General features: G+C 38.5%; 1 protein-coding gene across 1 annotated transcript in view; it reads right to left on the bottom strand.

The window, feature by feature from the left end:
- Positions 1-1,301: 1,301 nt before the first annotated feature.
- The window catches only part of tspan15 (tetraspanin 15), a 17,490-nt gene continuing 960 nt past the window's right edge, over positions 1,302-17,831 (bottom strand). The window contains exons 2-8 of the mRNA XM_025055699.1: positions 14,273-14,458; positions 13,722-13,796; positions 12,525-12,620; positions 6,122-6,238; positions 4,565-4,615; positions 3,762-3,878; positions 1,302-2,224 (exon numbers count right to left, since the gene is read on the bottom strand). Of these exons, the coding sequence (XP_024911467.1) occupies positions 2,057-2,224; positions 3,762-3,878; positions 4,565-4,615; positions 6,122-6,238; positions 12,525-12,620; positions 13,722-13,796; positions 14,273-14,458 (810 nt within the window). The 3' untranslated portion in view covers positions 1,302-2,056. The remainder of the gene's footprint in view (positions 2,225-3,761; positions 3,879-4,564; positions 4,616-6,121; positions 6,239-12,524; positions 12,621-13,721; positions 13,797-14,272; positions 14,459-17,831) is intronic.

Raw genomic sequence — 17,831 nt, 5'->3', positions numbered from 1 at the left:
GTTTCTGTTACAGGTATTTCCAGTATTAATAATAATAACAACAATGCTAATAATAACAATGATGGAACAACTGCTTTCTGCATTTCTTATAAATTGTATTGCACCGTTTTTACAATGATGGCACATTAAAGACAACAGGATTTTAGTACTGATTAAACATCCAAACTGCACGGCTGTTTGAAGAAATATTGGTGTGGAACGCCTCATTGTTTTAACAAAGATCCAAATTATTTTATTCATAACATAACAAGATTTTTGAGTCTCACTCTCACACCATTACCTGAGCAACCACAGCTGTGACTGCAGCTTTGTAGAACAAAGCCGGTAGTTTTTAAATTAGAATAAATAATAATAATAATAAAAAAAATCCCTCTTCCAACAGCACAAAAAAAAAATCACCTCAGACACAGCAATAATCAATGTATATGAAATTTACAGTTCAGAGCAGACTGAAATTACTATTCCGTTTATAATAAATGCCAAATAAATACATAAAAATCATTTGTTTGAAATACTTTTTTTTTCACACTGAGGGATTTTAACAACTTGTCCTTTTAGATTGCTTTGAAAAAAGAAATACACACTGAGGGATTTTAACAACTTGTCCTTTAGATTGCTTTGAAAAAAGATCAGGCCGAGGAGGTGAAGAGGTGCAAAGGCACGAGGAAAGTCATTAGGATTCACAGGAGCTCCTATATTGAAGTTATAAACTATATAATTCATCATTCTCTTGAATTGGTTCAGCTCACAGTGAACAGAGTAGTGATTGGATATGAAACACTTCAGCTCCTGTGGTGATGAGCACATCACAATGGCTCAGACAGCTAACGGTATTATGTACAAAAATTAGCCATCAGTTTCAAAGGGTTAGGTTTATTTATATCCAGCCCAGCTCTTCATGTCCCCCCCCCCTCGCTCTGAGGCTGTCAGGAGGGTCAGCAGTAGAAATCCATCCAAACCCATTCATAAAAAACAGCATCTCTGCGGTCTCCTACATTTTGACAGCTGCAGAATGCTCATTGACAAATACAGAAATCGTTTAATTGCAGTGATTGCCTCAAAAGGTTGTGCAACAAAATATTAAGTTATGGGTACCATCAATTTTGTCCAGCCCTATTTCATTAGTTTGGTTTTTTAAATAATTATGTTAATCAACAATTCAAAAGTAATGGCTGATTTTGATTATTTAATTTTCAATAAATTTTTATTTATTGTTACTTTTGTAAGTTTTAAGTGATTTCAGTGAGAATTTTGGGTTTTCCCTTCTTTAACTGAGGGGTACCAACAATTTTGTCCACGTGTGTATATATAAAGAAAAAAATAAGTGATTTTTGTTAATTTGATCCCAGTTTAATTTACTTTATGCTTTTTTTACCTCCAAATGGGATTAGGAAGAAATACAACATTTCAGTGATATAATGAACAAATTCAGTGCTTTAAGTTTTACATAAAAAGTAATATATTTTATCTTGTTTGGCTTTATCTTGACGTAGTCCTTATTGTATAACAAACATGTTTAGACAGGACAGATATTTTCTTAAATGTCTCCAATCAGCTCCTGTTCACACAAATGGACGGTGTCTGACTGAAGCCTCGTGAAAACAGTGAGAAACTGAACGCTGCTCAGAAACCGCCGTCCCGTTGCATTCACAGACCAAACCTGCTGTTTTGATTGCAGTTGACCCAGAAAAGTGTAAGCAGACCAGGTGAAGCTGATTGTTTTGTTTTGTTGTGTTTGTCACTGAGGCAAAGTGCGACCAAAGCACATCATTAATCACACCCCTGTGTGTGATTGTACAGTAAAAGTGTACAGAAACAAAACTGCTGGGGGTTTTTAAGAGACATTCACTGCCTTTACAAAAAGACCTGGGAAAAAACTGTGGTTTAAATTAGTAATTCCTTTTTTTCACAAAGAAAAACAAACAAACAAACAAATGAACGGAGTGGAAGAAGTCCAGCGTTCCAATTGAGTTCTGCTTTGGCAGCATCTGCATTGACTCAGTGGTTTTCACCTGTGGTTGAACGTTGACCAGAGCTCCGCCTCCGTCCCCTCCCATCAGTCGATCTCTGGCATGCACTTGAACCATTTGGCTGCACGACCCTGTGGCTTCACTGTCCTCTTATGGATGTTTGAATCCTGCAGTCCGTCCATGTAGTGACCGTACTCACTGATGGCGTCTTCAACACGCGTGATGTACAACCAGCTCACTATCACACCGAAGAACTACAAACAAACAAAAACAAAAACACAAGGACAGAGATTTTTGTTTTGTCTTATTTTTCTTTCACTGCCTCTTTTAAGTCCTACTACTGCAAGTTTAAAGAAAATGTACTACTTATGTTAGGTCACCAACACAGAGGTAGATGTGAGCTTTTAAAATTAGTAGTTAATGAATTTTAGTAATTGGTTAATTTAGGATTTGTGACTACATTGTTGGAGGTGTACAGTCCCGGCAGTTTCTGACTAAACGCTACACTAGAGTCCAAGGATGGGGAAACTTACGGTGTGAGTCTTTGCAACTAACACAAGGTGCCACAGGAGGCGCCATTAAGTACATGGTTGCAACTATTATTATTAACTATTGGGCCGGAGTGGTTCCTCTGGGAATCGAACCCAGGACTCTCTGCTTTCAAGGCAGGCGTGCCAACGGTACATGTTCAATGAATGGAGGTCAAAGGAGGTGAGTGACAGCTCATTCTCTGCCAAGTCATAATGGAGACGCTGTCAAGGCTCTGTGTGTGTGTGTGTGTGTGTGGTACATGATCTGATCTACTAATGTGATCTCATTAACACAGAAAAATTCAGAATAATTATCAAAGGGGAATATTAAAAGGAAACAGTAGATGGAAAATAGTGAATAGAATATGAAATAGTGGTTTTTAATCATCACGCTGCTAATGTTATCCTGGTTGATAAGAACCAGAATTGAATTTTCATCATATCAGAGGCTCGGGGATAAAAACAGAACATTTATTAAACTCTTATTAAATTGATTATAATTATAACTTCATTCATAGACTCTGATATGCAGGGCAGTGGTGGAAGTAAAGTGTTGCCTGCTCACAAAGTTGATGGGTTAAAACACTGTTTCTTAATTATTTTCTGCGCCCCCACCCCCACCCCCCCAGGGGACAGAATTAAAACACTATTGAGAGCCTGGTAATATTTATTTATTGTATATAAATATTTCAGAGGTCGTGTCAGTTCAGGCCTAAAGTAAACGCTGTGAATTTCTGAGGTCTAGAATGTCAACACCTAAATTAAACAATACTTCATTTAAATATATTACTTGGTCAAAGCTGAGTAATCTACTTAAACAGTGCTGCAATGGGGGGGGGGGGGGGGGGGGGCAGAACGTGTGGGATTTACTGCAGCACGGTTATATTTTTTGATTGTTTTTCCAAAGTTTAAAGTAAAAACAATCAATACTGCCGGTGAAAAATGGGACGTCTGCTGACCTGAAATACTATGCACACAACCTCATAAAAACCCCAAAGTATTTTTTTTTTCTTCAAATGGTAGTTTTTCAGGTCATAAATATGAGAGAAGACGACAGACTACAAAAGAGAAAGTGGACTTGTAGAGCTGGAGGGCAGTGAAATAGAAGGTAATTTTTCCACTGGAGTCAAAATATTTTAGTGTTCTCTCCAAAGATGATTGAAGTTTGTGGACCTTTACTTCTTGGAAAAACATTTTAAAAAAAGGAATAAAAAGCAGTGGATGTGTAGGAGATGAATTCCCGCTGTGTCTGTGCGTGTACCTGAGGCAGTAAAATGCCCAACAGAAGCCCAGCCATAATCTTGTAGTTGTCCGTCAGCCAGATGAAGAAGGCGTCAGTGCAGCCTCTGATGTAAATGACGTCAACCAGGTCTAAACGCTGCGGGGAAACAAAACACTTTAGTCACTCTCTATTTTTAATGAGCCATCAAGGCACTTAAGAACCAGGCGGCCCCCACCCCCACGCACTCCCACACTTCAGTCACATACCTTCACCAACTACACACTGCTTTGTAGAGCGTTCATTTATCTATTCAGTCATCTCCTACATCTTAATCCTCTCTAAAGTCACCAGAGCTAGAGAGGGATTGGAGCTAATCCCAGAAATCATCAAGTGAAGGCTGGGTACCGATCAATCACAGGACCACATGCACAGTACAAACCAAAGACTCACACTAACACTGACATCCTACGGTTAATTTGGAATGAACAATTGACCAAATCCTCAGTGGTTTTTTGGACTGTGAGAAAGAAAATGAGATTCCCTGGAAACGCACAGTGAAAACAAGCTAACTTAATGCCATAGCACAGCATAGCATACTATAGCATTACATAGTATATAATAGGTAGCATACCATACCATACCAGACCAAATTATAGCACATTATTCTGTAGTATACCATACCATATCATACCATATAATAGCACATTATTCTGTAGTATACCATACTGTAGCATATCATATCAAACAAAACCAAACCAAATCGTCAGGTTTATTCTGAAGGTAAAACACTGATACTCTGTCAAACATTAAGCCGTAATGAACACCAGTCTTCTGAGCCTTACCTGTTCCTTTAGTACACCAGCGCCGCAAAAGGTGTTGGTTACCTCATTAGGCTGAAAGCAAAGAAAGGGAATTAAAGCAGTTGTCAAAGAGAAATGTCTGTGAATATTTTGAAATATTTAGTCAGGAGGAGTCAGAATCTGGAAGAGGGTGAGTTCACAGCAGAACTTTCCATTTAAAACTGCCCGAGACTTTACAAGTATGAGCATGTAACCATGAATATTATGGTAATAATCATCAGTGGAATAAATGTTCGTCATAGTCTCTGGCAAAAAGAAGAAAATCAAGTTGAGGGACTGCAGTGCATTCTGTGACTTTTTTTTCTTTTTTCTTTTTTGGTACATTATGATGTGATTGCTAGGATTGAGGGCAGAAATACTTAAAGAGAACTTTAATAACCTGCAATATAGTCTAGTTATTGGAGCTAATGTGGTATTTAGTCAGGGACATTGTACCCCAAGGCAAAATGCGGTCTTCAACTGGCTGACAGACAGAGATGGAGACAGTCAGTGGCTCACGGAGCAGTAAATACACCATCATTAGACCAAGAAGAACACCCGCCTTCAGCTCTACAGGCGAAATGAGATGTTCAATCTGCGCAACAGTTTGATGAGCGATTACACATCTCTTGTTTAGTCAATCAGAAGACGAGGAAAAGACAAACTACACGGGACAAACGACGCAGCTAAGACAGAGGCAAACTGACTGAACTGAACTTGTAATGTTGCAGTTCCCTAAAGTTCAGGGACAAGATCAGAGCATGGTGGGTTTGATCTACTTTTACACAGTCTGTCTAATAATCCTGCTGCTCTCTGGGGCGTCTCCAACAATCCAAAGATACTCCAGTTAGCCGGCCTGACTAATCTATGTAGAGCGCTTGTGTAGCTTCATTTCATCAGATGACGTTTGTGCGCTAAAGTTGAACATTTCTCAACTTTCTATCTCACGTTTTCTCATACTCTGTGCCGTCAGTTCCATACCGACTGAGGCGCCTCTCAGTTGATGCCTTACTAACGAACTTCAAAAAACAATAAATGACATAAAAGTAAAAAAATAAAAAAATTCTATAATTGACATTTCTTAAGATTTCTTTGTCATGTCAGCGTAGGTACACTGTAACAAGAATATGTCAGTTATTTTCTTCCAACCTCCAGGTGTGGAAAGCTTAGAAATATATAACCATAGATTTTTTTTTTTAATTGTCTTCAGAAACATAATGTCATCGCTCTTTTCTTTTCTAAAAGGCATCAAAAAGTTTTGGCAGGTCTGAAAGTTTGAAGACCTCTAACCACGCTGTGAAGTAATTACTGCTTCGTCGCTGTTCCGTATGTTGTCACCGTGCAAACGGCAGATCTGGATTGGTTTTTGTGGTGGCAGTGATAATAGTCTACTTAACCAGATTGTGTCTGCACAGCTGACAGAAGGAAACCAGGGCTACAAGAGCCATAACATTTACAGCAGAATACTGGGAAGTAAATGACACGGTAATGAAAAAGTGAAAGTTTCGTTTTTACACATCTCCATGGCCTGTATTTATAAACGGTGAAAGAAACACCTACCTTTCTGGTAACGCAGCAGGTGTATGGCACCCCACAGGCCAGTGGGCCAGGTGCAGAACAATCATGGTACATGTTGAAGGACCAGTCAGTATGACTTTGACCACCACAGCACTTAAACTGCAAAAGATGAGAAACATCACACCAAAAACACGGCGTTACTCTGCTGTTAAAGAAACATTGTTACCATGCAGACCTCAGGAGTTCAGGTTTGTGTTTCTGATTTAACTCCTGAGCACAGGTTAACGTAAACAGAATTCTGGCAGAATTGGTCTCTCAACCTGCAGGGCTGCCCTCGGTTTATGATTGGACAACGTCTGAGGTTATTAAAGACCATATGTTTAACACCTCATAAGATTTAATTGCTATACAAATTGTCTATCTCTGCTGAAGTCAGCTTCTGTTTGGTGATGGAGTTGTCAGCGTTCCCCTGACTAATGTAGAGTCTGAGGCTAAATTAATGAACTGTGGCTGAGGACTTTATTTTGTTTTGTTTGGTTATTTCTAAAACAAAATTAACTTCTATGGAGACGTCAGTTGACATTATCATTCCATTATCTACACGTAGTTATGGATTTAGCAGCGGCTCCTGTCATTGGTTAATTCTCAAATATGATCCTTTTTTTGCTAAATGTTTTAAGTAATGATCCTAACACTCGGTGTCGCAGTTTACATCTGGAGGAAGCACCGGATTTTGATGTACCCTGTGTGTGTGTGTGTGTGTGTGTGCATTCAGGTAAATATAAATATCTCCTATTAACTCATATGATTGATGACAGAAATATATAAGCAGGGACAGCAGCAGTTGGGATATGAGTGTGCTCCAGTTAGAAACAGCCAGCTGAGGCTAACACAAATTATCTTCATGAGTTTGAATGTTGGAGACAACAAACTTTGTTTTCCATTCTCCAAAAGTCATTAGACCACAACAAGAAAAGTAAACACAAACACATTTAAAAAACACACACACACACAAAATGAAACAACCTCAGCTGTCAGTGTGCACTTTCTCTTCACATTAGTGTTGATTTTTTTTTAAATAAGAACATTTCAGCGCTTCAAGCATCGCTTTTTTTTCCTTCAAGATTTAATTACGTCCGTAACCTCTATTGTTACCTACCGACCTTCCTCCTGGGGATAAAAAGTAGAAGTATTGTGCAAGAAACCAATTAATTTTTTTCTATTGCCTCATGGCCACTGTCTGGACTTTGTGAAAGCAGAAAATAGTACAACTGCAGCGAGAGAATCAATAGAGTTACAACGTTATTTTGGCAGATAATGATTATTGCTTGTGGCTGAGCATTATTGAACAACATTGACTTCTTCAAACATCTCCAGGTCAAAATGCTTTTGTTCTGCTGCCAACTGATGGCTCTGATTTTGACACTCAGACCAGTAATAAAGAATCAGCCCATCGTTTAAATACTGTGGTGGACAAAGAGAGGGTTCTTTTTATATATATAGTGAATACAAGGAGCCTGAAATGAGTGTGTAGTTGAAATTATTAAGGATTAAACAATAATGTTTGATTTTGTTCTGTGGAACCCAGTGCTGGTCTCTCGTTTCTGTGGTGCTGAAATGTTTGTTTTTCAGTGCAAGCTGTTGAAAACTATACTTAATTCATCAGTAAATAACGCTACGAGCCAGAAATCTTATTAGCAGAATGTGGTGTGAAATGCAATGAGAAATCACAGAACATAAAAAAACATAACTGATGCTGGGAGCCAGATCTGAGGAAAATACTGCAACAGCAAACAACTTCAACAAACTCAATAAGGACAATATTTTAGGCCTCGTTTCCACAACCTTCTAACTGTCCACGGTGTGGCCGAATGGGCAGAAAATGTTTTTGATATGGATAAGTGAAAATGCAAAAATGTATTTGCCCCTCGGTCACGACATGAAAACGGTCACAGATTTGTTTTACTTTTGACAATGACAGTTATTGATGTAATCACATCGTCACACTCTGAGGCTCATCAACGGTAGACGTTGTCCGACAGCCGTTTTGGATCCCGTGTTTTACAACGTTTGAATAAAAATGACAAATGGAGCGCCTCCAACAGCCACACTCTGGAGAAATAACATCACAGAAATCTCTATTTGATTTTCACTCTCTGTGAGCACAAAGCAGCTGCAGAAGTGAATGAAAAGTGGGGATGCGATATAAAAAGACCCCATGAGCCAAATCTGAACCGCGGTGGCTTGTCATTAACTGAGACAAATCTATGAAAAGAGGAACATTACGTCAGAGAAGGCAATAGCCAAGGAACAGAGGAGAAATGGGATGAAAGGCACTGGGAGTGGGGGCTGAAACAAGAGATAAAGTCAAAAGATGAATACGTAATAATTTCCTCGCGATTTGGCAGACTGTGCAGTCAAAACGCTCATGTGTCGGTTCGTTCATCTCTGTCTCTTTTGTGGCACAGCACAAATATTCCAGCATGGAGTCAGCATGTAAACAGGAGGAACCTAAAGGCAACGCAAAAACTTTAGATGATAATTAACGTCTGAAGATCTGTGGTACAGACTCAAGTCAGTACTTTTCTATACAGTGTGATACAAAGCAACACGCGTGCACTGCAGTAACAATCATTTTCTGGGAACTTTCATTTTGAGTGGAGTTTTTTTTTTTTTTTAAATCCTCACAAGAGCTTTCACTTCCTTGAAGAGGAATAAAGAGTAATGAACATGACAGAAAGTGAAAGTAGAAAGTGAAGGAAACAAGGAAGGAAAATGTTTTAATCATAAACAGCAACAGTTTTCCAAAATTCAAGTATTCAAATCCACATCTCACTCTAAACTTCAAGTATTTTTAAAGCAGACAATAATCTCTGTGGAACTTGAATCTTGATATTTTGTTGTTTCAGCTCCAATGATTAGAGTTGTTTGCTATGGTATTGTGTCGAAATGAGGGATCACCACACATCCTTTTGTGCAGGCACAGAGGCATTAGTGAAGAAAACACTGCTGTGTTAGAGAGGCATTTTTACAGTAATCCCTCCAGCAGAAAACTGCTATGGTCCAGTAATGCTTTCACCGAAGAGACCCTGGAGCGGAGGATTTGGTCCTTTTTTTCAACACTAATACACTCACAGGCATTGAAGAAAAACACTCAAATATGTTATTATATATTATATTATATTATATATATATATATATGTTATTGTAGCATAGCCAATAAAGACTTGTTTTCACACCAATTAATTTAAATTGGACAATTTTCCTAGCTGACTCCATTCAGTACCCATCATCAAATAAATGAATAGACAATTTACATTTACCTTAAGGACGGAAGGACATTTTAACAGCAGCTCACAAGCCAAAAGTGTGGGTGGGTCTGCTGTAAGTCCTTCGATTTTTCAAGTTTGGTCTTATATAGTACTACTCACTAACTGAGTAACTGATTAACATTTGGCAAACAGAAAATGTCTAATTGTTATAGGCCGAATTCTTCCATTGGCTTTGGTGTATTTACAAAGGACCAAAGGGACTTAGGACCTTGTCAATCAGCAGCAGAATAATAAACAATCATTAATTTTTATTGGAGGATCAATGAGTAGGGTGTGTGATGAAGTGGACGAATCGAAAACTTCAAACAATCTGACTTGTAACACTTGAGTAACTTCCGAATCAAACAAATTTTCTAACGGCAGGTTGGAGAAGAGTTGGATTTTGTGCAAATTATACAACAAAGAGTTTTCTTGTCACTGCAGCACATCAAGCCGACCGTATCAGCTCAATGCAAAACATGTTGCTGTCAGTACAGGCGCCAGAGCTGATGTTAGCTACAACAGTCCTGGTACAGACCTACTACAGTCTAGAGCAGGGGTGTCAAACACAGTTTGGTTCAAGAGTCGCACACCGACAATCATAACCTAATAAAATAGAAATAACAATAACAAATAAAGTCCAAGTTTCCCCCCCTTTATTGTCATGTTGAGAAGTACAAGTTTATAAGTTTCTATTATTATTTATTCATATTTAATGTAATATAAATGTAATATAATTTTTCAAAAATATTTCCTGAATATTAGTGAATATATGTATGTATGTTTGACACCCTTGGTCTAGACAGTCAACAGGTGACGGGTCCAGAAAAGGCCCAAAACTCATACGATGTTAATATAACACCTGTTACTGTGGGTTTGCACTAACCCGTAAATGCAGTTGAGAGAATGAAAAACAAACTGTTGTTTGAATTAGCTCTAGGTCTAGTCACTGATTTGGTCTTCAACCAAAATTATTTTGAATTGTGTCTAATTTTACATATAAAATCTCACTAACTTTTACATAGAATAAGAATCAAATACAAACAACTTGTACGCATGTGGAAACTTCTGATTTTGCGTGAGGTTTCTCTGCAGCTGCAGCAGCTGCAGCAGCAGCAGCAGCAGCAGCAGCGTCAGAGAATCCAGACCAATAATCTGTGTTTCCACACAGACACTGTAGGATCCTGTCGAATCACTCTGATTGATGGGCCCTGTGTGTGCAGCCTGATCTATCTGCCAAGTCTATTAGATCAAGCCAGGTGTCAATAGGCAGATGGGTTTACTGGCTGCTCCTCCTGCATTCTAATGCTGATTGTGTATTGTTAGTTGTTACACTAGGTTGATGAACTGCAGCTCGGCCAGGGAGGCCACGAACGCCTTGGATGTGTTCTGTTGTTCGCCCCGGCCTTTTGTGAACAGAATATTTACGTTTGTAAGATAAGAGAGTGTATTGACACTCTTGACATAATCAGGAAACAAGGATTATGGCAATTGGTGTTATTTTAAGTAGCTTACACAAACGCTTTTCCTAAAGGTGTTTCTAAAAGGCAGTTACAACTAAGGTGTGATGCTGTTTATAGAAAAAATATATATTTTCACTTCTAGATTTAATCAGGTAAACAAACAAACGTTGTGCTTGTACCTTCATCATCGTGTGGTAGAGCTGTGGTCGGCAGTGATTTGGCACAGTAATTACACCGGATGTTGTTTTTTTATACAACCCTCAGGTTTTATTTGGGATATAAAATTGGTCAGGCATTTTTGCACCTGTGTGTGAAGAAAAAAAACTCCATCTATGATAACTAAGAATACTATAAACTATTTGAGCTGCATCTTAGTGTCACTGTCATCCACTGCACCAGACTTGTATTGTGTCCAAAAAAGAGAGAGAGAGAAAAAAATCACCCAGATGAATGCGAAATGATTAGATGAATATGCATGATGACATTTGTGTCAAAGCATCAGAGGGCACATGGGCTAATGAAGTCAGTTTGATCCAAACTGAATGACTGTCAACTTTGGAGACGAAAAACTGCCTGATACCAAAAAAACACTACTGCAAAATATTTGTTCCCTGTGGTTTTAAATTTGAGATCACTTTGTTCTAATATTTAAATGGAAAAGAATGGGTGATAACAGTGGCTAACAGCTTACACTATAGCTGTGGTATAGATAGACAGACAGATATGTTCTTAACAACCTTTTTTTGTGAGTGTTCTTTTAAAAAGCCTGGAGTCCATCAGAGAAACCCTGGGTCTTCCTCTAACTGCAGGAGGCTTCATACCATTTTAGGAATCTCTACCTGACTTGTTTTTTTTTTTTTTGTCATTTTGGCAGCAACACTGAGGCCTGTTTACTGTTACTGGTTTTAGCTCCAGCTCGAAGACTAAGCTGTTCATTCTGTTTTGATCGATAACACTGGTCTGCATTTGAAGTCAACCAAACACACGCAGGTTAAACAAAATAGTGGCGTCGTGCAAAATGGAATGATGACTTTACACTCGGTCCAAAACCATGACTTACAGTTACGTTACTGGATGTTTCCTTAGCTGCACTGCAATAGTACACAGCACTGACGACACATTGGAGTGAGATGATGTATAAAAGGTATGTCTGAAGTACCGAGAAGGAACTCACAGCATCTAAACCATCTGAGAGTTAGTCAGTAATGCACATGGGGAAAAGGCAGTTATGGTCATCTCTAAATACACCTCAATCCCACTGAGGCTGGGATTCAAATTTCTGATACAACCTGTAATTTTATTTTTTTCCCACAGCGTATTTTTTGACCATTACAAAAAGCAACCAAATATTTAAAATAATTTAACACATTTTTTTAATCTAATATATATATGTTTATTATTCATCAGAGTAGGTTTGCAAAATGAATTGGAGAAATCAAATTTATTTATAAATGTATTAAATCACACAATCAGCTGAAAACTATATTTGGAACCTCAGTCTTAAAAATATTTTTTTTTACATCTAATTAAAATCCTGCATAAATCCCCCAAACAGGGGAAAAAAACGTTCTTCCTTTTTTATGACTTCTGTGACATAAACTGTACCAGATTTCTACCACAAAACTTCACTTCTCATCTACGACGTGAGTGTTATAGGTGACAGCAGCCTACCTTCATCTGAACAAAGTCCATGATGTTTTTAAAGTCCAGGTCGTCGTAGTAGTTCCGAATTCCCCTTCGGATGTTTTTGTTTACCAACTCCACCGTCTATGATCAATGAGACATTTAGTGAAAAACAAGAAGAGCAATGCATTTAAAACAAAATAAAACCTTTTCATAGAAACGTTGTGAATGAGTAAACACCGTCACCTCCAGTTCCCTTTGGAACTGGTGACATTTTCTAGGGGGTTGAGATGTAATGGTGATGAAATGTGTGAAATATATCACCACTGTCTGGGCCTGCCCATGGACGTAGGTAAGAAGGAGGTGACACAAGGTAAATATTTCTTGAAGGTGTTTCAGCTTTCATATGTCACCCAGCTGTCCAGTCCTATATTATTTTTATTTTTTTATTTTTTACTTATTATGGCAGTGCGGCTCGTTCAAACAGAGCCCTCAGCTGCTTTGAACAGATAAGTCAACGTGAAACTAAGGCACTTCTAATTTATCTTTTATTACACCAGTAAACACGTTCCTGACGTTTATGGTCTTCATCCTTAAAAATAAATTCTTCTTCTTTTTCTTCTCAAAACAAATAACTCACCCTTTAACTTTCTCTAGTCCAAGGGAGGATAAGCACCGGTGTCAGCATTGGTTCATCCTTTTAATTTCGGACTCTAAATGAAATGAAAGCCCTCAGTTCTGAAGTTCAGCAGTAGGCAACGGAACTGGCTCAGGTTTTTTATTAAAGACTTTTACGAATCCAAAGAACAACACAGACCACAGTCAGCTGGTCCCCCAGGTGGATCTAACACCACTGATGTTAATAACCCTGGTACTGGTGCAGTGATGGATGGCCTGCTCTGATCCTCATCACTTCTGGGATGCAGCAAATACCAGAGTTTTTTTTATTACCATTCAGTTATAACCACCAGAGAAGAGTTTTATTTTTAAAAAATTTGCATTATTGTTATCTGCAGGGCAAAGAGTTTCACTCAAAACTAGGGCTCTGTACTGGGAACAATCTGAAGATATGATTAAAAATATATTATGTAATAATAACATTTGAAAGCAAAGACTGAACCAAAAGTAGACCAGTGACTTTATCTAATAATAATTCATCTCATGTCAGTTGTGCCCCTCACTCCATATGTACCTTTGTGTCTAACCGACTTCAACAGACTATTACTAGACTCTTCGTGTCCTCACCTGGTTCCTGAACAGCAGAGCCAAGATTCCTCCCAGCAGCTCAAGGATCAGACAGATAGCCAGAGTGTACATAAACTGTGTGGAGAGACACAGCAGAAAGAAAGGCAGTTATACACCATTCAACTGTAGTATTTTGCTTTGGTTCTTTTTTTTCCCCACTCACTGGCCAGCATTCCACCTTTGTTTTTACCACTGCTGTCGCAAAATATAGTAAATTAGACTGAATTTCTGCAGTAATACCATCCATCCATCCATCCATTTTTATCCACTTATCCATTACCGGGTCGCGGGGGCAGCATTCTCTATGGCCGCCACCCAAATCACACTGCACTGTACCAACCCCTCTGAACCTTCCTGCAGGAGGTGAGTCCACCGGAGGGTACCAGGAGGTGAACCCTGGTGTTCCACACCAGTGACAGAGACATACAGCGCCACATATCTGCAGTAATACTTTTGAACAAATTGGGGGCAGTAATGATGCAGTACTATTGCTGAATGAATGGATGAATGAATGAATGGATTGCTTGAATTGTTCGATGAACACCACTCACCACTTTCAGAAGAGTTAAATTATCCCTGAGCGAAGCCAAGACGCCAATGAACGAGACGATGAACATGACAGTTCCCAGCAGGATCAGGATTATAGCTGGGGCCAAAAAAATCCCCTCCAGTGTCTTGTAGCGTTGCCTCTCAACCTCAGCATAGATACCAATGGCCAGGATGAAGCCACCCACTAACTGGAAACACACAAAAAAATGATATTATTGTTAGAAAGATGGGTGAAATAACCCAGCGAGGGACAGTGACCGCGACAGCCTCGAGTGAAGCAATGGAGCTCAGTTGAGCATTCGTAACTCGATGTTTCCTCGTATCTCAAAGAAAATCTTGCAAAAGCTGCCTACTCTTAACTTGGAAAACTCGTATTTGGAGTAACTCATATCCTGAAGCCCCACTGTAGCTTCACTGCTGTTTCTCCATAGATTGTATTCCTCCAATAAAAGAAAAAGTTCCACTGCTACTGTAGAAACTGCAAAATCAAATCTATATCTATCTGCCTTACAGGAAGAAGTTCACCAGTTTGATCCCTGAGTGCGCGTAGATTTACTTCAGATACTAAAAGAAATGCAGGATTGGATTATTAGTCAAACTGAACGGCTCCAGCACCTCCACCCTGGGAACGATACTAAATTTAACTGTATATGTTTTAACTGCAATATAGCTTTAAGGCCTGAGGAGAAATGTCCACAACGGTTGTTATATTCATATTTCATTACACCAGGGGGCGAAGGGCAGAAATAAAACTGTATGATTAAGTCTCCGATGGCCTGAACATAACTGATAATTAGTGACCTCACTGGTCACTCAGCATGACTGTGTGAGTAAGACCTTACTGCCCAAACAGTGTAATTACATTCCAATTATAGGATACCTTTTGAATAGAGTGGGCTGCAGTGTAAGAATGTATCATTTTTTGCTACTGCTGACTTTCTTTGATAAGATTAATTGTTTGTTAGGTCCACAGCAAACCCACAAGGAGCTATCGTGTCGGCACGAACGGCGTCAGGTGGTTCGCTGTCCATCAATTACTAAACCTTTAATTCAATCATGATCAATTAGGAGTTCTCGTTGCAGCAGTTCACAGCAGGGCCACCTACTACATTTTCTACTATTTCTTCTAGGTCTAGTTCTTTTAGCATTCATTTTCTTTTCATAAAATCCACCAACACTCTGCTAACCTCGTGAACTCCTCCATTTATTTAGACATATTTAACAAAACCTAAATCACAAGCTAAAACTGTAATCCTTACCCAGTGGTTCCAAATATTTTTGCAGCTCTGACCTTTGGTAGACTGCACTACAGTATATTGTCCAGGCCTGAATTTCACTGATCTTCATTTAAAACACTAAGGCTGATGACCCCCTGTTCTGACTAAAAAAAAAGGAAATAAAATTGACAAATCAATGGAAATTCCCCACTCTGGGACAAAAATAAAAATATGGAAAATACAAACTAATTTGTCTTCCTTTAACCCTCTCTGCAATAGAACCATGCCCTCTAAAGCGGAGTGGCAGGGGGGTCAACATAAACACATACATTTAAATCTCAATCCTAGATCTGATCCAATTTTTAACAGAATTTATTGAGTATTCTAATGGGCTTTAGTCCCCAGACGAAACACAGATAGACCTTACAATAGCAGATACAGAAAAAGATTCACATATCAACACACACACCCACACACACACATACACCAAATGGTTAACAACGGTGGTTTCCAAGCATGTGGGAGGTCTAAATAAATAAATACAACCTGTGTGAAAACGTCTTCATCACCAACAGACGAGCTACTGTAGCTGCAGACGATGACGCTGGTTGTAACGTGTCGGTGTCAAAACATGCACTTCTTCACAGTTTGTGCTTTTTGTTGTGTTTTGACATCACAGACACAGAAGGATTTTTTTTTTTATCCTCCCAACAGACTCTACGTTGTGATCCATCATGGACTAAAGACCGGCCCCTGACGCACACGAGCACGGCCTCCATTCTGGAGTTAATCAATCGACATTAATTAGTCAACATTTATTTATATGGACCTTTTCAACATGGCAAAGATGACCTTTGAGTGCATCAATTAAAGTTAATTAAACAGGAACTAATGATCGAATTAAATGCAGAGAAGAGTAAAAAAAAAGTGCAGAATAAAAGAGCAAATTTACAAAGTCACACCACAGTTAGGCATTAAAAGCCCATCTGAATAAATTAATGCTAAGCATGGATTAAAAAACGCTAGAAATCTTAATTTTGGGCAAAGGTCAGCAGGGAGATTGTTCCACAGTCTTTGGTTCTTGACACTTCCAATAAAAGCTGTTGTGACCTCAACATCCTATTCTGTCTGCACTGAATTAACTAATCACTGAGGTAGGAAGGAGCCAAGCCAATCAGGGCTTTAGAAACAAACAATGCAATTCTCACCTCAAGGTGAGTAGGTAAAAGTAGGAATAAAAAAGTTTGTTTTATTTTTATAAAAATTAGGGGGTTAAACTGTGAGAGTGTAACCAAATCTAATACAACAGAACTGTTCAAATGAATGAACTAGAAAATAAAACGAACAGTCCATTTCCCGCTGCTGAACAATCTTTTTTTCCCATGGTGTAAATATGCCTTGTCAGCAAAATGTGAAATGAGCTGACAAATTAAAACAAAACAGAAATGAAATCTTTTTTTTTTTTTGCAGTTTCTCAAAAATTCTTTTAAACCAAATAAAACAGCAGTCAGATGAACATTTGTGACTTTATTTCTATACGTTGAATTCCAAATATTTGTCCTTAAAAAAACCTGCAGATTTAGTTAGTATACAGTATTGGTGACCTGGGTTGGTCACATGGGTTGGTGCCTAGTGTCTAAAGCAAGATAAGGATGATCCACTATAACATAGAGCAGGAAACTGATGTCCATATATGGTATTTCTTTTTTCTCCTTCAGCTGACCTATTTGATACCACGTGGTGACACACATGCCTCATATCTTGTCACAGTACAACAACAGCGAGACTGACCAAATCACACCATGTGTCATTTTCACAGATTTACATTAGGGTTGACTCCTCGCTCCCGTTTTTCTTTTTTTTTTTATACTTATGTTCTTGTCTGAACAGGTCAAGATTGAGAGTATTTGTAATACACACACATACATATATATATTATACACACACACACACATACATATATATATTACAAATGCATCAATTGTGATTTTTTTTTTAATTTCTATTTTCTTCAATTGACAGCATATAAAATATAAAAAAAGTCTTGCTCACTGGAATAAGAAATTAAATAAAACTCGGTTCTTGTGCACCCAACCTTCTGACACAATCGCTTGTGCAAGAGGACTGCATAATAAATCAACAACATCTGTAGTTCACATAAAATATGAACTGCATAAAATACCAAAAATGTATGACCTCTCCTTTCTCTTTATCTTGGAAAACAAAATCTTCAAATAATTGCAAAAATAAACCAAGTGCAAACTATTCACAAGTATTAAGTGCAGTGGGTGAGGAGAGATGGGGGGGGGGGGGGGGGGTTTAACTGCTCAAATATTAGGGAACA

This window comes from Cynoglossus semilaevis, chromosome 5 (genome assembly GCF_000523025.1).
Source record: "Cynoglossus semilaevis isolate Cse_v1.0 chromosome 5, Cse_v1.0, whole genome shotgun sequence".
Lineage (NCBI taxonomy): Eukaryota > Metazoa > Chordata > Actinopteri > Pleuronectiformes > Cynoglossidae > Cynoglossus > Cynoglossus semilaevis.
The sequence above is the reverse complement of the archived record's forward strand: the minus strand, read 5'-3'. Positions and strand labels throughout refer to the sequence as shown.